This window comes from Heptranchias perlo, chromosome 11, assembly GCF_035084215.1.
Source record: "Heptranchias perlo isolate sHepPer1 chromosome 11, sHepPer1.hap1, whole genome shotgun sequence".
NCBI classification, from domain to species: Eukaryota; Metazoa; Chordata; class Chondrichthyes; order Hexanchiformes; family Hexanchidae; genus Heptranchias; species Heptranchias perlo.
Window position 1 is genome coordinate 55,331,237 of NC_090335.1, and position 25,679 is coordinate 55,356,915.

The 25,679-nt window shown below is 43.6% G+C and overlaps 1 protein-coding gene across 1 annotated transcript; it reads right to left on the reverse strand.

Moving 5' to 3' along the window:
* Positions 1-2,652: 2,652 nt before the first annotated feature.
* On the reverse strand, positions 2,653-25,679 carry LOC137326841 (zona pellucida-like domain-containing protein 1). The gene is made up of 10 exons (XM_067992221.1): positions 25,643-25,679; positions 22,783-23,009; positions 16,782-16,966; positions 15,068-15,140; positions 12,972-13,069; positions 11,829-11,912; positions 8,341-8,509; positions 7,126-7,240; positions 5,370-5,393; positions 2,653-2,798 (listed from the first exon to the last, which is right to left on the reverse strand). Exons 1-10 carry the CDS (start codon positions 25,677-25,679, stop codon positions 2,653-2,655), a joined length of 1,158 nt encoding a protein of 385 aa, XP_067848322.1.

Here is a 25,679-nt window from a genome sequence, read left to right on the forward strand (position 1 = left end):
AATGCTGAAGAGTTTATGTTCTGTCCATTTGGATAAGTTATTTTGGATGGAAAGGAAAGAGAGAACCAGGGGACATGTGTATAAAATATGTAGCCAAACAGTTAGATAAAATATTAGGAAGTATTTCTTTTCACAGAGAGTTGTTCCCCTCTGCAATGGATTACTGAGGCATGTGGTGGTTTTGGAATACCCATGCTTCTTCGAAAGGGAACTGGATAAGTTCTTGACAGAAAAGGGCATTTTAAGTTTTAGAGGGAAAGAAAGAATAAAAGAAAGATTTGTATTTATATAGCGCTTTTCACGACCTCAGGACATCCTAAAGCGTTTTACAACCAATAAAGTACTTTTTGAAATGCTGTCACTGTTGTAGTGTAGGAAACACGGCAGCCAATTTGTAGACAGCAAGATCCTACTAACAGCAATGTGATAACAACCAGGTAATTTGTTTTAGTGATATTGATTGAGGGATAAATACTGGCCAGGACACCGGGGAGAACTCCCCTGCTCTTTTTTGAAATAATGCTGCGGGATCTTTTACGTTCACCTGAGGGGGCAGATGGGGCCTTGGCTTAACGTCTCATCCGAAAGACTGTTAAAAGTAAGTTGCAGGGTCTCTGGGAATAGTGAAATTCATGACTTACCATGGTCTTGGAGCTTTTTTGATTGCCTTAGGAAGTCAGAGAGGAATTTCCCAGAGTTTTTACTAAATTGGCCTCAGGTTTTTCACCTTTCCTAGAAGATTGCATGGCTAAGGGGATAGGTCGATGGTGTACATAGCTGAACCATTGCTGAATGGGATGGCTTCATGGACAGAAGGTCTTTTCTTGTTCTTTTCGTATGTTTATATGTATGTTTGTTTGACTAGAAATCTTGAAATATGTGGATGATAAAAAGTAGGAGGTAGATCACATAATGAGGAAAAATGCAACCAGATTTGGTTGGATTTAAATCTTTTAGGTAACTGAGTCAAAGGATGGCAGATGCAATTCAGGGAGGATAAGTGTAAAAGAGACCATTGGAGCGGAGAGCATAAATGGGCTCAGGAAGCTTAAGAGATGTGATTCTGCATAGAGAATGGATTGAGGAATTCAGTGAGAAAGCAGGTAGTAGCGTTGAATTATCGAAAAGGGCTGGGCTTTTTGGGCCTAATTGCTTTTTTATTTTCCTAAAAATTATTATTTGTTTTCTAGTCTAAACAAGGTAGTTTTCAAAAATTTGAATTAGGCTAAATTTACCTCCATTTTAGTCTATGACCTGGGACACATAAACGGGGAGATTTTCCTGGGTCTGCACCTAGGTACAAGGGATCACTCAGGTGCAACGAATATCAGAAAATCAGGCAGATTCAATAAAGGCATGCACTCTGACCTGCCTGATGTTCAAATATTCGCTGCATCCAGGCTACGCTGAGCACAAATCCAGGCAAATCTCCCCTATGGAGTCCAACATGTGGCCTGCATAACCTCATACCATGTATTTTCTGGAACTTACTTGATTGCTAAAACTGCTCCATTTTAACAAATTAATTCAGAATTATATGATTACAATAAAATGATGGCTTATACAATCAAACCGTTGAACAATAATCAAGTTTCAATGCATTTTTTTGTTACAGTTTATCAATATTCAGCCCTCTCCTTTTCTCCTCTCCTGAAGGTCACGATTCATGCTATAGCATGGCTCAATGGGTGTACCACCAAAGTGGTTATTCTTAACGTGTGAGGCGAGGCAGTGAATGCTGGTGGGCTAATCACTCATGGAGAGCATCAAAATTTAACCAAACCCTGTGCTCATCTGACATCCACTTAGGGTCACTTTCTAGCAGAGTCACTGGATGCCAATTAGATGTTGGATGTCTTGCTGAGTTTCCTCTGCCAAGCCCAGGGTCACCTCTATTGTCAATTATGGTGTCCCCAAACCAACACCCAGACTGAGCTCAGCTAACTCATCATACACCAGGGTTTAAACTTGGGATCTTCCTGGTTCATTTGACTCAATACCAAACCGGGCTGTATACACACTAAGCCATCGGAGCAGCTCTGATTTTATTTTTCATTCTGCACTAATACAATGTCAGCTAAGGTTGTTTGGAAATCATGCTTGCACAAACTTACGGTTTTACTCATTTACATCACAACATTACTCTGTATCTGCCCCCTGTTTGCAAGTTATGTCAAAAAGACAACGTTCAATAACAATAGATTGAGAAGGCAACACTGTGACTAAGAAATAACAACTTTGAGAAGCTGTAATTTAAGAAACCCGATTCACCATACATATTTTAACAAAATAACTAAATCACAGGGTCATTCAAGAATAATTTTTAACCAATATCTATGGAATTATTGCATACAGACCCTGTTCACTTTAGCTAGATGTATGCAAATACTCTCCCCTTCAATGTGTCACAACCTATGATCCCAGTATAGGTGCAGTTAAAATGAATAAAAATTAAGTTTTTCATTACTAGTGGCATAAAAAACATGTCTGTATTGATATACATTATAAAATATGGCTTGTGTTGCTAGTGAAGATAAAATAGAGCCCAACATATCTACTGTTAGAAAGCACTATTGGAAGCCTGAATGTTGCACAAAGTTTTCAGTGGCAGGGAAGGTGTTTATTTTTGCTCTTCTTTATGGGTTTTCCAACCTAGGTTAAGATGCTTTTCTTCTGGAATCTTCGGTACAGCAGGACACCTCCTATAATCATGCCAATACAGATCACAGCTAGGATTCCCAATCCAACTCCCAGACCAGTGTACACACCTAAAGCTTGTTGAGCAGCTAAGGCTGATGCTGGAGGAAAAAGGAAACATGTTAAACAGTGTGTGACCTCACATGAAATAACAGCCATTTAATGATGATCTAGCAATGAGCATTGAATCAAAAACTTGATTGGGGTGCTACAATCAGCCTCAGGATCCCTGGACCAAGGGGCGGGGCGGGGTGGGGATAAGGCATAGTTTATATTCTAGACTATGTGTGCAGATATTAATTAGGTGAGGATAGGATTGGGCTCAGTTGTAATGCCTAAAAAGGTTGAATAGTTTGTCAACATTCATTGTCCAGGCTCACATATGTGGAATGGACATTTGAACAAGGCAGCAAAAGGCTTCCACCACGCTCGCAAGAGTCAGCACCTTCATTTGAAAACCAAAAGTAAAAGAAAAACACAAAGCAAAATGTGTGTCCAGAGAAATGCCAGTCGGTGTCAGGATCATGGCAACAAAGATATTGTTTTAAGAAATATATATTTTAAAAATTATTTTTAAATCTGATCTCCTATGGTGTCATCTGGGCACTTTCACTTGATGGCACAGTTCAGAACAGGAATTCATAATGGGCTGGAAATTGCTTTAACAAGAATGGTGAGATCAATAGCGCTCACCCTTGTTAGTGGCCAAATGAAAGAGCATGTTCCGGCATTCGCACATGCGAAGTGAAACGCAGAAATCCGGAACTTGCTCCTGCGGTTTGCCGGCAATCTGTCAGCTTTGCCTTAAAGGGATAACGGTGGCTGTAATCAACAGACAAGCGCCAACTTGCTCGTCTGCCCAACTGGAAAGTAACTAATATCGCCACAAAATAGGTATGCTTAAAAATACCAGGTCTAAACTAAGTTTTAACAGTATGGTAAGTCTTAATGACTGTCAAACAACTAAAAATTAACTTTTAAAAATGTGGAGTCTCGTTACTCCTTCTTTTAATAGGTTTCGGTCATCAAAGAACATTTTTTTAAAAATTAAAAAGTTAAAATTTTTTAAAGAACATTTTCCTTCTGTCTCTTATTAAATTTGATTATTTCTTACACTCTATTTTTTCGCTGTCTATAACTGTTTTTACAAATGATTTTATTGTTGTACCTTTCACATCCTGGATTTTACGTTCTAGCTTACAATAACTGTTCACAGCTTGTCAAAAATGCTGCGATCTGACCAGTCGAGGGGAGAGAGTGCTCCTCTCGCTTTTCCCATGGGTCCTAGCTTAGCTGGAGCTAACCCTGGGCTTTCTCCGCTTTCTATTAGTGGAAGTGCCCGCAGTAAAGACCGCGGTAAGTTAATGGAGCGGCGAGCGCTGTTGGTTTGTCGCTCAGAGCAATTTCTGAATCATAGAGTTACTGTCATGTTTCTGGATTTTTGACCATTTTTGCACATCAAAAACATGGGAAATAAAAGTTAATTTTAATGTTGGTTTTTTAAAAGCATAATGTATTCAGACAAGTTAAAAAAAAGTCTGAGTGATGGGTAGTTAATATGGTAATAAGCTAGCTTTGTTCTTATTTTCCTAGAGACTAAATAAGCAATTCATTAGCCTCTCTCAATAGTTGAAAGACATGCCAAACCCAGTGTATTGGAAATTCTTTGATTCATTTTTGGCTGTGAACAAACAGATTTAAGCTCGAAGTTGCGACACAGGATGGCAGAGAGGCTTTTTGAGAAGTAGGTAATCAGATTTTTAAAGAGAAAACCGCCAAGGCTTTCTCTGGATCTAACTGGTGAAGGAACAATTAGAAGACATCTTGCTTAAGTCAAGTAAGATGACCAACTGATATGAAGACACATGGTGTGTTCTTTATTTTGTATGAAGACAAGTTGTACTGTTTGATTTAAGTGAGTCTAATCAGAACTTTTGTTATGTTCATCTTACAATGAAATAAAGTAGCATATTGATTAGTATCAGGCCTCGTGTGACCAAGTATTTGCTTAGACTTCCTTTGAAGAGATTGAAAAAGCATACATGTGAAAGGCGTGGATATCCGGTTCCGATCACAAAGGGATGCTATTGTTATGTCCCTGGGTTATGCTATTGTACATGTAGATACAGAGCAGTGTTGGTCACGTGTGGGTCCCATAAAAGTAACACAGACGGACCACTTACGGAAGCAACTGGCATCACGAGCTCATGAAGATATCAATGGCAGGCCCAAATTCGTAACAGGTACCAATCATTTTGGACTGTAAATCAACTATCAGCTATCCATCTTTAGGGATATGAAATCTATAAAGAGATCCTGAATGGATTTGAATTTTGTGATGTTAGCAATTTTTCTAATTATGTGAACAATTGTTCATTGATTACAAAGTATATATGTTCACAATGGGGGAATAGTGTCCATGTGGACAGTGTGAGAATAAGTTAACCATTCTCAAGCGTATTCTAATGAATATTAAATGCTCACAAATATCAATGGGAAAATGGCATTTGTTAGCCAAGGTCAATTGACTTTAAAACCATAATTAAGTAACATTTAGTTTTCAATGCTATTCCCAATCCCATTTTAATATCTGACATCTGCTGGCATCTCTTTTTTGAAAATATTTTTTTATGAAGCATTTAAAAAATGTTTCTAGAAAAAGTTTCACTTACCTGAATCATCATTTGTGTTCACCACTATAGGCAGAAATACAGAAATAAAAATCATTATAAGTCAATGTTAATGTAAAAATTCCCAAATTTACATTCATTAAATAAACCTTTCCAAATTTGTTTTGTCTGATACATCAGAGTTAAATTCCAAGATTATGCCTAATGAAAGATTGGCCTTCGCTTAGGGGACACTTCTACCTGTAAGGTGGACATGATCAGAGAAAGCTTTATATAAGGTAGAGATCTTAGAGGTTACAAGATCTCCCAAGATGACCAAATCAGGGGGGTGGTTGTAGATGTGGAGAGTGAGAGTGAGGACAGGGAAGAAGAGAAATCAGAGGAAAATTCAGATGAAGGATGAAATCACTGAGGATGAGAAGTTTCTCGGTGCAGAGGCAGAGTGAAAAGATGAGGAAGGGGTTTTGGCTAGTAGACTTGGAGGCGCGGTTAACAAGAAAGGTTTTGAAGTAGAAATGGGTAGGGTGATGGCGGATGAGGTGCTGAAAGGAAGAGAGGGTGCCAGAAGTTTGGCGTCCTGCAGCTCGCCTGCCCGACGTTGGTGAGGCCGGTACCTCGAAATTGTGGCTGCCTCTTCACCGCAAGTACAGGTGATCAGCAGGCGCGCTCCACCAGTCGATCACAAAGTCAAAATCGACCCCCATGACACTGTGTTGCCATCAGATTCTGAGCCATTGGGCATGATTTTTGCCTGGAGCCGGGAAGGGAGCGGGGGTGGAATTCCTGACAGGAAACCCAAAAGTATGATTTTGACGTAAGTACGCTGTTTTTTTTTTGCCCGTTTCCCGTCCGACAGGCCAGCCTGATTGGCAGGTAAGTATTAAATGGGGGGGTGGGGCTCGGGGGAGACCGGCGGGGAGGGTGTCAGTCGGGGGTCATCACAAGGTCAGAGATCGTTGTGGGGGTGGGGGGGCAAGATCGTGAGGGAGATCGGAGATTGTTTGGGGGGGTGGTGTTGGAGATCGTTGAGTTGGGGGCTTGCTACAGGTAGGCTTGATGGGCCTGGGGAAAGCACTCCTGCTCCTCCGAGCCCACAAGCTGTGCTATAAAGGCACTTACCTGCAGTTTTGGGCCTTCTCGCCCCCTCTCATGGCGTGAAGGAGAACGCCTGGGAATCCCAGCCCCCAGGGGCTAAAATCAAAAAAGCTTTGAAAATGGAGGCCCGTAGCCCCTTTAATGCCCGACCTGCCTTCTGAGAGTAGTTGGTTGCCCGCCCCTCGTCCCGCCCCTGTGAAAAACGGAAATGGGTGGGTTGGAGGCGGGTTTTAGATTTTTGCTACTGTTACAGCCCCCACACCCCGTCCCCAACCCACCTGTTTTTCGAGGCTAAAATCACGCCCATTGTATCAGCTCGACTACAACTGACAATGTCATTGATAACTATCACCAGTGAGTTTCAGTGAAGATAGTGAAGTCAAATTGAAGTGAGATTTGGTGGCTCAATATTATGATTTTCACACCAGATTTATGCCAAAACACGAGCAAAATTGGTGCAAAAATTATAACATAACAAGTGAATTAATGTACAGTTACTGTTGTACTAAAACTAGCTTCAGCTGTTAGAGAAAATTAGGGAAGACAGTGCAATGAGGATTGACTTCATTATTTGCCTGCTTATCCCCCTGCCAGCACCAATCTTCTGGTATTGCACCAAATGGAACATTTAGTTGTTTAATTCTGTGTTGATTACTCCTACATACTTTTTATTTTATTTTTTTATTAATTTAAGAGGACGTACCATTATCATTCTTGGTCTTGATTGTTTTGGAGCTAATTACTGAAGAATCAGACAGTTCATCTGGTGCTGGAGTAATGACTAAGACTGGCGCTTCTCTTTTTTTCCTGCTGCATTGCTAAAGATGAAGCAAAAAAGAAAAAGTGATACGAGTGAAGTTTTCTGTAACTAAAAGTTGAAAAGAGCAGCTGACCTTAACCAGTCTAGACTGCACCATTTTCTTCCCCATCTCTACCCTTTACCCTTCAGTTACAAATACACTACAAGGCTACAGATATATATTAAGTAATTTTGTCATGCCGTATCATCCTTTTTAAGGTAATCTTTTGGTAAGTACAGGTGTGAAAGATGATGAAGTAGTCCTGAGGATTTGGGACAATTTTCAACTGTTTTGAAAATGGTGTAGTTTCAGTGGGGTGAATTTTAACTACTGGGCAACTGACTGGTGAAGCGCCCACTTTGAGAGCTGGGCCTCATTGCCATGCTACTGGCAGGCTGCAGGTGCCCTGCTGCAGCTCGCCGCCGCAATATTGGGCGGCTCAGAGGCTGACCCAGCGGTAGCAAGGTGGGTCGGGGGGTGATCGCAGAAGGGGTGGAGGGAGCCTGAGACAGCAGCAGCCCGCATTATTCTCGTGGAGCCCAGAGGAGCACTCCTACTTCTCCTGCCCCACAAAAGTAATTTAAAACATATTGTTTTTGGTCCTCTTTGGCTGTGCCTTTAATAAATACGATGGTCCCAAAATTCTAGTCGGGTCAGAGGATGCAAAGCAGGTGGACCACCCATACGTGAGTGGGGGATTTTGCGCAAGATACATATTTGCTGAGTTTCCCATGTATCCATTGGTCAAAATTCCACTCGGGGGGAGCGGGCAAGGTTTCTGCCCACTGCATGTGTTAAAATATAGCTTTAGGGGCATGTTTTGGGGATGTTCGTGCACTACCCTGGGTATTCCAGCTAGCAGGCCCTCTGTAGGCCCAGCAGAAGCCACGCCAGCTAAGAGCTGGTGTGAGTTCCATAATGGGCTTTCCAAAGGTCCCAAAAGGTTCAGTGGCATAAGTGGTCGATTGCTGTGGCAGTTTGGGACATGGCTCACACCTTGGGCTGCAGACAGCCAAGAGTCGTGCTCCATTGTTCTTCGGCCAGTAGAGCAGGAATCCTGGACTTTCAGGTCCTATTTTTCCTTTTAAAAAGTCAAATTAAATATGTTTTTCACTTACATTAAAGCCTTCGCAAGCGGCTTGTGCACAAAGACGTGTAATGCAGTGTAGATAGAAGGTAGAGACAGCCAGGTTTCGGTGCTCGGTGAAGCGGAATGCCTCAAAGTAGAACCTCGCAAACTGATCAATCCCATTGGACACTATGTTTGTCTGCTGCTCTTTATTGCAACTGTAAAGTCAAATAAATTATCTTAATTAAAATTTCAACACTAAAGCTCCAATTTTGTGAATCCTTCAAAAGCTGACCCTTCTGTACTGGCATCTCAGAAGGAAGCCATACCAAATTTTGTAATCTGGGTTTCTCCCTTTAATTCGAATAGTTTACTGGCACATGAAAGGCTTACCCAGAGAACTGGGCTAAGGAGTATAAAATTAGGTAAGGCACCATATTTTAAAGGGCTGCAGCTCATTATTAAGAGGGAAGTTGTGGTAGTGGCAGAAAAGTGGACTAATTGTTCACAATGGCACAGCGGAGGCATGCTTCCTTTCAATACTAAACATTTGGGGTCCTGAGGCAGGAAGTGGACCAAAGGAGGGTGGCCCTATTTGGGGCTGAAGGACACCTTCTGTTAAAAGCACAGGTGTAAGCTGCTTGGAGGGAGAGTGCTGACAGAGTCAATGTTGTCAACCAGGTCGATTGGATCTGGCTACAAGTAAGGTATCAATTTGCTGGTATCAGGAGAATTGAGTGAGGGCCATGCATGACTTTCCATGCATGAGTGAGGAGAAAGCCTTCCCCAACTCTTAGCCAGGAGTAGCAGGGGGAGAACCTGCATCCCCGGGCGCACGGAAATTTCTGGACCCATCAGGTGACGGGTAACTGGATCCTCCCACCACTTCCCAATCTGGGAGTTAAACTTAACCACATGAGCCTGTGTTGGCAATCAATCTAGGGGGGGGCTCCAGCCAGTAACTGGACCAAGTATCTAGTCTACAGACGTGTCGCAGGACTATCACCTGTCATCTGCCCAGTGCTGTAGTGCAGCCCTGGCACTAAGCTGTGGTCACTTTGGCCATAAATGGGTTCAGTCTGCGAATTTTCATTCTGGCTCCTTGCAACATGCTGCATGCAAGCCCACTGGACCTTTTGTTGAAGCGCTCCTCACCAGTGGATAATGGTCTGTACGGACAAGTCAGTGAGACCGGCTATCTCACAGTGCTCCTCTCGCTGTAATCCACTCTATGTGCAGGTTTCTCAGTTGTCATGGAACCTGGGTATCATCATCAGGAGAATGGCGAAGGTAAGAAGGCTCCTCATTTTTGCGTGACTTCTTGTGAGGCTCATCAAACATTGCACAAACCCAAGTTGGGAATTTTACATCCTGTGGGAGGCACCATTTCAAGCATTGCGCACAATTATTGCTCTTTTGCACACATTATTTCAGTATGCCAAAGCTGGAGGCACACTTTTCTTGCAGGGGAGGTGGTGGCTGAGGAACAGCAAAAAGATGCTAATGCTTCTAGAAAAAGGCAGTTCTCTGTTGTTTGAGTGTTTCTCAGTGTAGTCAGCAGCTATGGTTGCAGATGCCTGGTTTCCCAGAAGCCATCAGCCCACTGTTTCCTCTCCTTCCAAAAATGTAGACACCATGGGCTGTTGTACATTGAAAGCCATCATTGACGCATCTTGAATAATGGTTGTTGACATCAGATACCACCTGAACCTTAGTTGAGTGCAAACCTTTTCTGTTCATGTAGACATGGGGTTGTTATTCAGAGCTCTAATGCTCATGTGGGTGACATCTACAATGTCCTGCATTTGAGTGTACCCTGCCACCCGGTGAAAGCTCTGTACCTTCTCAAGCTAATGGCTCCTTTACACAGGAAAAGTGATGAAGGCATTGCCCCTTGCGAACATAGCTCTCGTCACTTGCTGATGATATGGTGGATGTCCCCTGTGATGGATTGAATGATTCAATAAGTTGAAGACTTCTTCCTGTGATAACCTTCCCTTCTTTGGGAAGAGCAGTCCTTGTTCCAGATGTTGTCTGCAGGTCAAATTCAGCAAGTGGTACAGATCTATAAGTGCTGCTCCTAAGAAACAGAGATGCCAAAGACAGATGCTTTCTGACTTGTCCAGATCTATAAACACAGATTCTGGGGTAGGGATGGATGCAGAAAAATGCTTTAGATGTTGTTGCACCTGCATTTGCTGGCCTCTCGTGACTTCCTTTTCTTCATCTGAATCGTGCAGTGCTATCAGAACCCCCAAAGGAATTCCCATCCCCAACACTTTATATGGTGCTATTTAAATGCCAGCAACAACCAAGAATAACAAAGGAAAGTGTTGGAAGGAAAATCCCTATAAATGCAGCTGTTGGAAACTATTTCCTGAGCTTGGGACAGCATGCAGGTAAACCTAGACATATTCCAGCTGATTTAATGACCCATTATATTTTTTCCTCTAACACAGAGCAAGAACTTGGTTTTGTCCGGTCTCCAATTTGGTTATGATGATTACAATTATTGTAAAACTGACCAATGGATGCCAAGGGAAACTTGGAGAGACAACAGCATTGTGATTTTCTTTTTACATCCTTAGAATAACATTAGGGAGGAAAAATAAATAACTAAATACATGATTGTGTCTATCCCACCAAAGGAAGATAAACATGGGTGCCACTGACCACCTACTGATCATTTGCTTCATCAGCATTTAAATTAGACAACTCTCCTGAGGAAAGGGTAGGAGAATCAGTGGCGCCTATTTTAGGTAGATAATGTTCCACCATTTTATGAGCTTGGTGCCAAGGTAGGAATATTTGGAGCAGCTCCAGAGAGATTTCAGCACAACAACATAATATAGCGTCTTTAGAGTAGAAAATATCCCGAGGAACTTTACAGATGAAGGCAGGAAGTTTACAGATGAGGCAGAGAAAATAAATAAAATGGACAAAGTTGTGGTAGGAAAGTTAACAGAGATGCCCAAAAGCTTAGCTGAAAGATAAGTTGGAGGATGAGAAGCCATCAAGGGGGACATTGGAAAGATCAGCCCTAATATTTCTATTGAATATGCCTGGGGAATGCTTAGTTCCTAGTTAAAAGGGAGAGGTAAAAGGGGCAGAGACCCATGAAATCAGGTTTCCATCCCTTTTGCATTGCCCCGGGTTTTCTGGGGCGTTCCCTGAGGCAGGGGACAGAGTGCCTGCACCAAACAGATGTAATTTACAGCAGACATGTAAATAAGTTGTGAGATTGTTCCTGGGTCTCCCATCTAATTTTCATGAATGCAGGGGCATCTGAAGAAGCTATTGTTGGCCCTTAGGCTTTTTCCCCTCAGATCGAAGGGTCTCAGAGGGGCAGGCAGCAAGGCTGTTTTTCGGGGACTATCTAATTTTTTCTACGTCCAAATGTCATCCTTAGAGTTTCAAGAAATATGGAGGTCAAAAGGGAAGGGTTGAAAATACATATGAGCAAACATATGGGAAGAAACTAAATTGGACTGAAAGGTAATATAGTATTCAAAAAACTTTTAGATTTGTAATACTCACCCAATGAAGAGATCATAAGTATGCGAAGAATTTAAGTGATATCGTGAGGTTGAAGCATAGCAGCGATCAAGAAGAACGTTGAACCTGTGTGGTGGAAGATAAGTTATGATAAATATGAAGCAAGTGTATGAGAATTTTCACAAAGGGCAGATTGTATCTTTCCTCTCCTTTCTGTTTGCCTACTTTTAAATTGCCCTGTGATTTTTGAATCCTGCTGATATCAAGTAATACACTTACTTTCTCAATAGAGTCTAGGGGGTCGATTTTTGATGACTTCGCCTGGCGTTAATGGGGTGGTAATAGCCTCAAAATAGGGTCAGTAGCCTCAGCACCCTTTAACACTGGCAATGTGGCCGGCTCCATTTAGAAAGGAGCCTACTGCCGTGTGTTCAAAGTGCCTGTCTGTTTCAGGCGATAGCACCTTGTATTATGGAAATCAGATTCCTATGATGCCAACGGGACCCCGATTGCCATTTTAGGTGAGAACTGGTCATAGCATGTTGAGTGCAGGCTGCGGCCAGTTCCACGGACGATGGAACCAAAGAGGCTCACCAAAGGTAAGCATTGAATTATTTTTATGGGCTCCTCAGAAGACTTCCTGGACTCCCGCCCTACGCGATCACGACCCCTCTCTGAAACATACCTTGCTGGCAGCCTCACTGGCCCGATTTTGAGGCCTCAATCCAGCGAGCTGCACCAGGACGCCTGTTTGGAGCCCCGCAGCATGCCTGCCAAATTTAGATGAGGTTGTGGTCTCAAAACTACAGGGGCCTCTTTGTCGCTGGAATGGACGGCCGACCAGCTTGATTCAGAATGACAGTTTAACTGGAAAATCTTTACGAGGAAGTGAATTGCACACTTTCAGTATTAGTGATTTTTCCAGTTTTGATTCACTGGTTCTCAAATTACACAGTGTGTAGATAGTTTCTGCTTTATGAAAAAAAGCTTGAGCCCAAGTATTAAAAAATGAATTAAACCTTAGTGGTGGACTTAACCTATAATTTGTAAACTATTATTCAGATCACACTAACTCATGTGTAGCATTTCTCAGATTTATGATCTGTTGTGAAATAAAAGATTGGACTGTTCTAATCATAAAACTAAGCTGAATTTTTCAGGCTTAACAAAAAGAACAAATCTTACTTGTTGGTTAAATTGATAGCTTTTACTTCTACATAAATCTTGGTTTTCAAGATGAGTCCAGTTTCTGGGATGATCAAGGAATTTGTGTATTCTGCATCCTGAAAAGAATGCAGTTTTATTACACTTTTGACATGATAGTTATAATATGTTTACAGCAATATCTGATTGTTCAACCACTTTCATAGTCCTAAATCCAAAAAAGATTCAAATCTAACAGCATTCATGATTTTGCAAGCCATGCCCTTGCTTACTCTTCCCTTCCAGTTTTGTCTTACCCCATTTCCTTTTCTAACCCCACTCCTCTAGATGCCTATTTGCTGGGTTATCTTTTGCCTTTTTGACTTCAAATGATTTGTCCTAAGCAGGAGCTTTAGCTTCATCTCTGTCTCTTCCCTCACCTTACTAACATTATGCAGGATTCTTTCTTTACTGTCATCTCCTTTCTTCTTTGAGCAGAAAGTTCCCTTTTTTGTATCTCTTTCTTCTGTTTTGAGCATTCCGGTTCCTCTTGGATCCACCACTCTGACCTTCTGCTGTCCCTCAAGCCCTGATTTTAACTCAGGGCCTGAGTTCAGTCGGGGGGGGGGGGGGGGGGTGGCACCAGGGCAAGTGTCAAACTTACCTGCTCATGCTAGAGTGAGGCCTGGACCATTTGAACTCCAGGGCCTCATTTCTGTTTATCAGGTGAATCTCCCGCCCAATCCCAACAGGAATTAATATCTGGCTGGCAGGCAGGTGCAACATTTTGGGCGGCAGGAGACTTCTGCAGGAGGCCACTTGAACAGTCCCTGTCAGTCAGGTAAGTGCGTTAGGGTGGGGGGGTGGGGTTGTTCGGGGGGCGATCGCGGTCAGGGGAAGGCGGGGGAAGCCTGGGCAGAGGAGACCCAGCCTTCCTGATCGTCTTGACCCACAAGGAACCCTTCAAAAAATTTGAAGAAACCTACCTTCTCTGCCCTCTTCTGAGCCTGCTCCTGCCTTCTGCCAGCTTTCTCTGGTGAGCCTTGCACTGGTCATGGGCCACGCGACTGCACATTAAAGTCACATCAGGGTCCTTGCATACAGTGCGTGAGGCCCTTGCCTGCAGTGAGGGCCTCATACACTGCCTGAAACATGACAGTTAAACTGGCAGCGAAGTTGAGTGTAGTGCCAACCCAGAGGCGAGGACGCTGCATTTATTTTAACCACCCACATGCCCTGTTCCCGTCAGGTACTGAGGGTTAAAATCAGTCATTTAATCTTTTCGTTGAAAATCACCACCACAGTATCAGCTATACGAATTCCTCTACTCCTACACTCTTATCACTAGCCCTGATATTGCCATTCAGTGCAAGGACTTCTACCTTACTAAGACCAAATGGGAGCTGTTTGACTCCTCTTCCTAACTCCCTTTGATCCTGACCCAAATACTGAATACCAAACTGTCTACCAGACCTTAAATAACCTTCTCTCTTCTGGAGATGGTTGCCCACACTGCCTCCAATCTCATTCCCCAACCCTGCGCAACCCTTTCCTATCTTTTCCCCAAAGCAGCATTGTACATGCAGACCCAGTAGTTCAGCTTTTTCCTGTTTCACTGTACTCACCTCCTTCTATTCTCCAAACCTTATCCAGTATCTATCTACCTACATCTGTGTTCTTTACCAATTTGTTAACTTCAGTGTCTCTGGCATCAATTATTTCTTTAAGGTCGATGTTCCATCTCTTTACAGTTCCATCCCTTACCAAGGTCCCCCATGTCTTCTTTGAGCAGCATCTCCAGCAACATCTTACTCTGCTTTCTGAAATTGTTCTCATCCTTAAGCTCTCTCCCATAATGGCACACGTTCAATTTTCCGATGATTTAAATTAATGAACAGAAAATCGGACAAACTCCAATAACCCCAGGCACAGGAACAAGAAAATCTACCCCCATATCTTCAAATTCTGCCCCAGATATCTTTATTATAATACATTTGATATATAAGTTAATCAAAACTACACCTAAGAGTTTGGAGGTCAGATATCCCCAAGGTTCATTCATCCATTGTGAATTAAGTTTCTGTGAAGTTTTGCAATTTTGATATCTTACTGACTACACAGCTGATCAGATGACTTACACTGTAAAGCTGAAGAGTGAGGGTGCTCCTGAAGGTACCGTTATTGTCCTTAATGGCTATACTTACTCCTGCCCTGTAAATGCAATTACATAAATCAATCAGTATGAAATCATAACAATAAATTGCACCAAAATCCTCTTATTATCATACCCTATCTATTAGTTATACTTATCACATTAGACCCTGTAATATCAGCAAAAATCTAGACATTTGATTGAATGGTTCAGATTTGCATAAATAATTCAATAGTCAAAACCAAAAATTCAATTTTCTGGATCTTTTGAATCAAACAGGATGTTCTCCATTCATAGGGTTGAGATGCTAAAATGAAAACAGGAAAAGAGATTTATGACATGGGCCCATACCCAAACTGTGCTGAGTTAACTGATCTCAGTGGGAGTGTTGATAGAGTGCAATTTGGCACGGTGCTCCAGGGAGGGGGGGGGGGGATTTCAACCAGGATTGCCACTGCTGATCATAATCTAGTGAGTCCGGCTCGAAAATGCGCATAGGTGGATGTCAGGATCAGGCTTGTCTATGAGCCCTTCCCCACAGTTGAATAACCTGTTGCCACTCACCATCTCGGCACAGACTAAGAATGGCCACTTAACCGAGGTCCCAAATGGTGATCGGTGGTCATGGACCACCCACCAGCATTAGGTGCCATCTTCGTAAAGTGCCCAAAAAATTTGAAGGAAAACAAATAAAAACAAAGGAAGAATCATAGAGCCCCAGAAGTGAGAAGCAACAAAGAAAATCAATGCAACAAATTGAAGCACCTGTTTTTGACAATTTTACAGCAGGAGCTAAGAAGCAGTTAATGATTCAGATGTTTTCTGATAAAAGTATGATAGTAGATCATGATTCCAAAGATATAATAAACAAATTTTCTTATGAAAAGTTATTGGATTTTCACCTGAGATTTTGGGGTTGATTTTAACTGGGATGGACGGGGATGCGGGATGGGAGTGAAACCCTCACTCGGAGCTCAGCGTGAGACCAGGCCATTAACTCCCAGCAGTAGGCGGGAGCAGAAAATGGGTGGGGAGCCTGATAATGGTCCCTGACGTGAAGTTAGTGCTGGGGAGGGGGTTTCACAAGGGATGCCGGCACTGGGAGGGAGAGGCAATGCCAGTGCTTGGGAGACCAAAGGACACCTTTCAGGGCCTTGGGAAGCACCCCTGCTCCTCCCAGCCCACAAGGATTTCACAGAAAAGTAACTTTTTTCAACTTACCTTGGTCTCTTCTAGCCACTACTCAGACTCCTGATATGGTTGAGCTGTCAGGGTTGGCCCCGTGTGGGCCTCCCGAATCAGGAGGTAAAAATGCCGCCATGATGCCAATGACATCATTGTGATGAGACTTTTCAATGTAAAGTCGGTCCTTGCCTGCTTGGGGCAGAGTCCTTCCTGTCCCTGTTCTCAGATAAGCTACAATGGCAGCTGGCGGGATATGCTATAATCCCTGCCATTTTAATCCCCCCCGCCAGCCCTGTTCTCATCGGTGGGGGGAGGGGAGGGGTTGTGGTTAAAAGCTACCTCCTTGTTTCAATATATCAGGTGAAAATATCACAAATAGTAATATTAAAAATAATAGGCAAAAGAAGAAACAAAAAAGAATTTAAAGTACATGTTTACTCAGCCTTTTCAGATTTTTAAAATCCTATTTTAAAGTGAATTCAGCTAAACAAATAAGAAGTAAATTCTTCACTTACACATCTAGCCTGGTGTCATTGATAAAGTACTCCAGAGGATAGGAGCAGGAATACAGATACACCAGTTCCTGGTTGTACGTTATGACGTTTGTTGCTAGGTCATTTGTTTCTATTAAACCACTGACATTGACAAACTGGATGTTTGAAAAGTCTTTAAAAGCACCCGTTCCTTGAACATTGGTGATCTGTATGTAGAAGAAGATATATTTTAATGCTGAAGTAAAATAATTGGTGTTTGAAAGATATGCAAGACTGAAACATATTCTTAGGCAGTGATATTCATAACATGGCCTCGGGGCCATTTGTAGCCCACTTTCTGTTCATTCTCTGCAAACTTGCTGCTCCATATATTTCTGAGCCTCCCAGATGGTTACTTAGATGAGGATGGCAACTGAACTGGGATTTATTGTTCAAAAGACCATAGGGAAGGCCCACCTTAATTCACCCATTCAGAACAACCCTATACTCCCACAACTGCATATAAGTGTTTCCACTACTCTGTCCAGAAGTCCATTGCAAGTGTTGATCACTCTCTGTGTGAAGAAGAATTTCCTGTCATCAGCCCTAAAGTTACCTTTTACTAGTTTTAAAATGTCCAACTGTACAAATGAATTTAAAATTAATATTCTGGATGAACCTTTTTCATACCATTTACTGCCATATATACCTTTAAAAGATCACCTCTGAGATGCCTCCAGGCTAAAAGCCCAAGGGGCCGATTTTCGGATGGCTGACCGGGTCCGTTGGGGGTGGAGGGGGGCTTCTAAAATGGCGGAATCCTGGAGCAGGTTTGGAGCCCGGCTCCAACCTGCTGACTTTCGGGTTCTCCAGTGACGTGTTTGGGTGCGCGCACAGCTCCCGAATGCGGGACTCCCACCGGGAATTAAAGTGGGAACCACTCCCTGTTGGAGCAGATGTGTTTCAGCCAGCTGCCAGTGGGAGATGTAAAGGATTATTTGACAGGTGGGGGGAAGACCTCATGTATTGCAGCAGGGCACTCTGTCACTTCAGACAAAGTTTTGTCTTTCCACTCAAAATTCTTAATTTATACCCTAAACTCTGCTGTGCAAACACATTTACCTACTTTGCGGACCCCCTCAAACTCACACTGTCAGGATGGAGGGGGGCGCTATAGCTGCATTCATCACTTCATCCGAGGACGAGCAACATCACCAGCCTCGCCAGGCACACCGTCCACCTCCGTCATGTGGAGCTCCACAACACAGTGCTGCACCACAGGCACCTGCACAAAATAGTCGAGCAACTACACATACACCCAATGTAGCATGACCCAATGGGTGACACCGAGTGTGGGTGTTCATGGTGAACCTCATGAAAGGGACTTATTACACAAGCCAGTCAAGTATGGCCAAGACGTGGCAGTAGTGGTGGCAATAATAATATTTAATGTGCCATTTGCAAAAATCAAATATAAATAAAAAACATGACAAACCGTCAAACACCCTTGTGCATCCGCTTTGTGCTCACAAAACCTTCGCCTTACGCTTACGACTGCTTCTACGTGGTGCTTCCCCTGTGGCTGCAGCAGAGGTAGTGGCAGGTTGCTCTTGTTCATGCCCTGACCGATTAGATGCTTTGGGCCTACGCCCTCTGGGTTTTAGTGCCCGTGAGGGCCCCTCCAAAGACTGCTCCAACTGCATCTGTGCAGGGGCAGAATCAGCCACCTGGAGAGGAGGCAGCATTGCGGGTACAGGTTGAGATGGGGGCAACGGGTGAGACGTGGGGGCGCTTTGAGTGGTGTCCCCACTTCTATGTCCCCTTTCGCCATCATCCCTCTCCTGGGCCAGGCCCACATCACTCCTACCACCCTGCTGGACGACAGTTTGGAGGACATGTGTGAAGCCTTGTAAGGCCAGTGCCAGAGTATCTGCCTGCCTGTTTAAGGCGGCAGAAAGTTGCTCACCCCGAGTCCGAAGGGCCGTTGTCAAGGCCTCAATGGACTCATTGGTGAGCCGTGCTTGAAGCTCAATGGAGGCTAGCCTTCCCTCCATCATAGACATTCCCGCACTTACCCGCGACACTATCTCAGCGATTCCCTCCTGTACCTGTGCCACCATTCCACTCATGCAGGAGTTGGACTCCTTCATCCTCTGCGTCATTGTGGAGAGTGCGCGTGGCACTTGTTCCAGCACCTCGCAAATGCGCTGCTGCCCCTCGATCATTCTCCTTTTCATGGATGGCCCCCAGGGTTCAGCATCTGTGTCCGGCTGAGCAGAGCCTGGAGAAGATTGCTCCCACCGACGCGGACTCTCCACAACTGCCCTTGCCACCAGTGTCTGCTCGTGCTCACGTGTGTGGTGACTCACCATGTGTGACCCCAACTAAGTGAGGACAGGGACCCACTGAGGTGTGTGTATCTGCGCTGGTGGATGGCTCGCTCAGATGTGACGGTGCCCCCTCAGAGGCCAGCTGGTCCTCTGAGGAATTGCCTTCCGCCATCATGGCAGACGCTGAAGGCCCTGTAAGAGAATAGAAGGCAATATTAAGCATGATGACAGATGTTGAGGTGCTGAACATGGCAAGGCATGTTAACATCATTTGCTATTGTGAGTGCTGAATGTTAAAATTCTGTCACCAGACGTTTGCCAGGTGGCAGTCTCGGCGTCCCCAACGGACAGGCACTCGAGGGTGCGGCTTAGTTCCAGAGCCTCCTGCTCCATGTCTTTGAGGATGACCAGATGTTGCAGCCCCCCTCCGGTCTTCGCCCTCTCCCGTGCATTCTGCGCTCTCTTCTCCTATAAGGGGAGAAAGTAGAGAGGCGTGAGTGAGGGATGGTGACGTGGCCAACCGCTGAATGCATTGGTTTGGGTGAGGCTGACTGTGAAAGAGATGCATCAGAGGGTGAGTATGAGACAGAGCCATGACATTGTATGAGGATTGGGTTGAGTGGTGGTGGTGGGATGAATACTGGGGAGGTGAATAAGTGCAGATAAGTTGAGGATGAGGTTTGAGTGGGTGTGAGGAATGATACTTTAGAATAGTGTTGGCAGTGCAGAAGGAGTTGTGGGGTGGGGACGGTGATATTCCAGCAGTGGAAGACGGAGTGTAGGAGAATGAGTAAGTGTACTCACTTTGGCTGACCTAGTTAGGTTATTGAAGCGCTTCCTGCACTGTATCCAGGTGCAAGAGACATTGCTGCTGCTGCTGGTAACCTCCTCTGCCACCTCGAGCCAGGCCTTCTTAGTGGCAGAGACAGGCCAGTTCCTCCCGTCCGCCGGGTAGAAAATATCCATCCTCCTCCTCACCCCATCCAGTAGGACCTGGAGTGAGGCATCGGTAATTCTGGGAGCAGCCTTTCCCCTGGGTTGCTCCATTGTGTAATTTTGGGTGTTTGCTCCAGGAGCAGCATTGGAGGACTGCCCCTTTAAATAGGGTTCCTCCAGCTGACAGCCTGTGATCCGGGTGCACAGTCCGCCTGCTGCGCAGGTTGATGACGGGAAACTCGGAAGCCATGGTAAGTGCCTTCAATTTACCCGCGATCACGTGGGGAACGGACCGATTTCGCTGGGTGGGTTACCCACGCACCCAGTCGCCCCCCCCCCCCCCCCCCCGCTGCCATCCCACCTCCCTGGTAATATCGGGGACCAAATCTCTTCAGTCTTTCCTCATAACTCATATTCCTAACACTAGGGATTAGCCTTGTGGCTCTTCTCTATACTGCCTCTGTGCTGGAATATCTCCTTTGTTTCTCAGCAACCAGAATTGGACACAGTACTCAGGGTGTGGTCTGATTAGATCACTATGCAGTTTGAACATAACTTCCTCTGACTTGTATTCGGTTTATTGATTGCTACTGAGCATTTGTTGTACTTTGAAGGGTTCTCAAAATTCCCACATTTTTCATATCATCAACAAGGATATGACTTTTGGACTTTTATGGCAGAGGGCCCAACTGCTGGGTTAAATGTGGATCCCTGCAGACAGGAGGTTAGGCCCATGAGGGCCTGGGACTTGACATGCCCGGGCTTGTTGGGTGCAGTGTGGATTGTTGCTTTCAGTTCAAGACTAGTTACGGGGGCAGGAAGGCAACGATAAACATTATGCAAGCCCATTAAAAACAACGAGACAACCGCCCCAAAACCAGTTAAGGTGAAAAACTATAATCACCTGAAGAAGGCCACCTAAATCAGACAAAGAACTAACCTTGATTTGGCGCTCAGGTAAGAAATGTAAAAAACAGTATAACTGGGCCACCAGTTACGAAGGGGGCAGGTTTTAAGCAGGTTTTAAGTGGTTGAAGCAGAGTTTAAGCAGGGAGAGATAGCTGAGCTAAGCGAAGGAAGGAGATCCGGAGGTTCACAGGACCGCAGGCAACATCATGGCGAGGGGCACGGTGTGGCAGGCTCAACCGAAGACAACAAGGCAGCAACCGCAGCCCTCCACGAAGATCGACCACCCACAACCACACCTTACCGCATCAGCGGACTCCACCCAACTGAAGAACCTTCGCAGATTCCACAGACCAGGACCACGTGGGGATGGCAGGCCCCAAAGGACACAAAGAGTGTACCCCAAAACTGCAACCGGCTTACCTGGCTGGATTTCGAACTGTCAAGGAACCCTTGTTGGTGAGCATGATCCCTGACCTCTCCTAGTTCAATTTAGTTTGGTTTTGGGGGTGGGACAAGGTTAAGGGGATTAGTAGCATGATTTTCCCTCGTTATGCCGTGTGTTCTCCATTCTTAACTAAGTGTACTTTTGTAGGTCTGTATAATCTCAGTGTAATCCGAATGTTATAAGTTCATTTGTGACTTCAATAAACCCAGTTTTTCTTGCACCAAAACCAGTTGGCTGCTGCACTTTGTCACAACCCCCAAACAAGTAAAAGGTCTAGAACCCAGGGAGTAGGAGCGATTCGAACCGCTCAGTAGTCAGAGGTGAAGCTGACACACATCACCACCCCCTACAACTTGTTGATCAGTAAGTCTACTTCATCCTTACCTATTTCAACACCATTCACGGAGAACGTATGTTGCTCATTTCCTACCTGTAGTATTTTACGCATGTCTGCAATAAATTGCATCTGCCATTGTTAGGCCCACTCGCATATCTTGTTTAATTCATTCCATAATTACTGGCCTATCTCCTCCAATTCCACTTCCCCTACTAGCTCCTAATAGAGCCTATCAGACAACTTTAGATTTATTTATCTTTAGTCTGTGTTCAGCGTTCATGTGCCTGGGTACCTTTAGATTATTTTATACAGTCGCAGGAACCTTCTAGCAGAGCAGCTAACCAGACGTGTTGCCCTCCCTGTTTTTATTGCTCTCCAGCAAAAAAAGGCAAGGCAACACGGAATGCTATCAAAGGGCAGGGCTATCCCAGCTTCTAGACAGCAAGTGAAGGAACCCTAAAACAATTTTTTGGCCCTGCTTGGACGCCACATGACAGTTGCTCACACTAATATAATTAAAATAAGAACCTCATTGTTTGGGGAATCACAGATGCTGACTCGTGTCTCCATGGTTTAGAGTTTTGTAGTATTCCTGCAGATGATCCTTGAACAAGTCATTGGTTGGGATTGTGGTCCTCAACAGAAAGATTGTGAGTAACACTGCTCTTGGGAGGGAGGAGGGAGGAGGGAGGAGTGAGGGTCAGACAACTGTGTAAACCATTCAAGCTACAGCCTCACTTTTTACAGTATTGTCTACCTTAAAACACATTTCTCAAACAACATACATTTTCTGTGGACATTCATGATATAAGCAAATATATACCAAGTTATAATTTTCTTCCATGTTCAATTCTGCCTGTATTTTTGTCTGTGTTGAATTAGTGCATACATCAAGAATTGACTGAAAATATGAATAGGTCAATGGGGGGACCTTACAATTCCGTTTACTTTATTATTACTTATTTACTATGCTATATTTTTTAATTCAATTTCTATATATTTGTGTCAAATAGCAACATGCATCATTAAATTGATCTAAATATGAAATTCCTTCAGGTTAGAATACTGTAGCTATGACTGACATACCACCAGTTTGTTTCCACAGGCAGTGGAGTTAACCTCACTGATGGGAAATGAAAACCTGAGAACAGGAGGAGAAATTGATGCATCAACTGTTCCCCGACATGTTGACTTGGCAAATTGATTGTTTAAAGCCACATGGCTCTCGTTGTAGCCAGCAAAGTAAATTGGGCACAAAAAGATTGACAGTTGCACATCTTGGGTTCCACAGTTCACTTTGATGTCATTGTTATCTGTCAAGAAAAATTACATAGATTATACTATCACAAGTGGAAATGTTGCAGTATTTGGCAGTAGCCTAAAGATTACTATCAGTGGAATGATTGGTTGAACCCATTTGTTAGACATTCTGGGGTGGATTTTAGCCTAGAACGGATTTCGGACAGAGTATCAAACCTGCCTGACATCATCAGTTTAAAGGCCGGGCTATATTAACTCCAGGGTATCATTTGCATCTCATCGGCTGCTGCCCACGGGAAATGAGCGGCAGCTGAGGTTGAGAGGCAGCCAGCCAGCAGGTCAAAATCGCAGAGCGTGGAAGCCGCCCGCCAGCACCAAGGTAAGTTGTGAGGGTGTCAAAACCATTTGATGGGAGGGAAAGTGGGAGTCTGGGTAGCAGAGGCCCAGGCTTTCCCTGTGGGTCCCAGAGGAGCCCTCCTGCCTGCATCGGGTAGGTGATTTGGCTGCCTAAAAACAAAAGTGTCCAGTTAAGATAGCAAAAGGCAGGAATCGAGCAGGAATAGGCGATAACTCTTTGCACACTATTTTAACCGTGCACCCACACCCTTTCCATGGGCAGGATGGGTTAAAATATTTTCTTTTTTGCTGTTTTAGCAGAAGCGTTAACCTATTTAGAGTAAACTGATTAACACCTGTATTAGAATAGTGGACAATGGAATGTCATATGAACTTGTTAAACTTTTGGTCCCCTAATATTGCCAAGTATAATTTTTAGGCTAGTATTTCTTACATTAAATATAGATTTATAATTGAATAACACATCTTGGGGTAAAATTTCGGTGGCGGTTCTTCCAAACTCCTGCTGCAACTTTGGCGGAAGATCGGTGGAAATCTCGGAGAAACTACCGTTTCTCTGGGCTTTCTGCAAATCTTTCACTGAGGTTGCGGTGGGAGATCAGGAAGAACCCTCGTGAAAATTTTACCCCCTTATATATTACACCATATTCCTATCAAAATGTTAACATTCTTCCAAAAGGTTATATTTTAAGACTTTACTAAACTCCTAATCATTGTAATTGAACTTGTGAACATCAAATTGGTGTATATCTGTTACACATAATGATTAAGCTGTATTGGTGTGTAAGTGAGGGTTGAAAGTTCCACTGGTTGATGGCTTGCGCTAGCCTGGATACCTAACATTGTTCAACGGTCGTTTGAGTGCTCATACTGCCTGTACTGTCCAGCAATTCAGTTACATTTGTGTGTATTGATTTAACTTATTTTGTGTAGTCAATCACTAAATTAGTTTCTAAATTCAGATAATACTGGCTACATATTACCAATTTTCTTCTCTTTTCTGTCCTCCTCTCCTGAAGATGTTGATTCTTTCTGGAGTACAATTCCACAAATGCCAACAGGCTTCTGATATCTCACCCAAATGGCTATTCTTCATAATGGAGCCTGGACAGTGCATGTCATCAGTCCCTTCAATGGGACAGGCAACATACCTAAGTCCAATTCTGACCGCACATGAAAACTTTCCAGCATGGACCATCAATAGTGTATTAGAGCTCAGGGTTGCAGAGGCCAATTGTAGCACTCAACTGCTTTTATGATGTAGCTAAATACAATTAATTATGTGATTAGATATCATTAAGGGCCAGAATCTAGACCACAAGAACGGAGTTGTCATGGAACATGGTATGGGTGAATAGAAATTTCTGGTTAGTTAAAAATTCTTGCATTGTCACAACTGACTATGTTACGCTATATGGCATTTTGATTTTACAGTTGTAGGATTATAAATCTCCCATTGATTTGAGATTACCTGGAAGCCGAAAGGTTGCTCCACATTCTTGACCATGAATACGAATAGTTTGAGAATCGATCCCTTTGAGAATTGTAATAGCAATTAGTGAATAGATGGGGTGCAGCATCTTCTCTGCTTATAGGTCAGACACCTGTAAACAACAAAACACAGACACACTGAAACACACCATTATTCCATCACCTAAATAAATGGTGCAAATTGTGCCAGAAAATTGCGCTGGCTGGGTTTCATTCCGAGTTTCCGCTAAAATGTATTAACATAATCACAAAAGTAAACTCTTCCATGAATCAGCGTATTCTGGCATCTTAACGGAGTGTCACTTTATTTTTGGCAATAAAATATATTCATTGATACATTTAAGAGTGGTACCATGGTGCAGTTTTATTAATACAGCTGAAAATGGGTTTATGACAAACAATAAGCATTTTTAATAAGAGTGTCTAATCCTCCACCTGTGAGTAACCTGATTTTAAATCAGTGAAAATGACTTTAAAACATTATAGTGAAGCATTTACTATTTTCATTGGTGTACACTAGTCAGTTTTGTTACAAACTGGATAGCCAGGTGGTGAAGGATAGAATACTAAAACCCAGTCTTCAGTTGCTTCAAGCCTTTATTCACAGAGATCCACATTACCATCACCACACCCTAGAACAGCTCTCTTATAATTGGATACCAGAGTCCCCAATTGATACACACCACCTGAATACAATTAACACTAATTGATATAAATCACATGGATACAATTAACAAGTTCCTTCGTAAATTAAATATTTTTAAAGATTTAAACATGTTAAAAACGTGCCTATTATTGCCTGTGTGTCTAAAAAAACAAGCTTAATTTGAAGACCCACAATGAAAAGCCGCAGGCAATCGGCGGAAACTCGCCAT

Bases quoted from the DNA above. Each gene is read 5' to 3' on its own strand.
- LOC137326841 (XM_067992221.1), bottom strand. From the start codon at position 25,679: ATGGCGAGTTTCCGCCGATTGCCTGCGGCTTTTCATT. The intron at 15,141-16,781 runs GTAAGTGAAGAA...TTGCATTTACAG, and splicing joins AATGACACCAGGCTAGATGT to GGCAGGAGTAAGTATAGCCA. The intron at 11,913-12,971 runs GTAAGATTTGTT...TCCACCACACAG, and splicing joins GCTATCAATTTAACCAACAA to GTTCAACGTTCTTCTTGATC.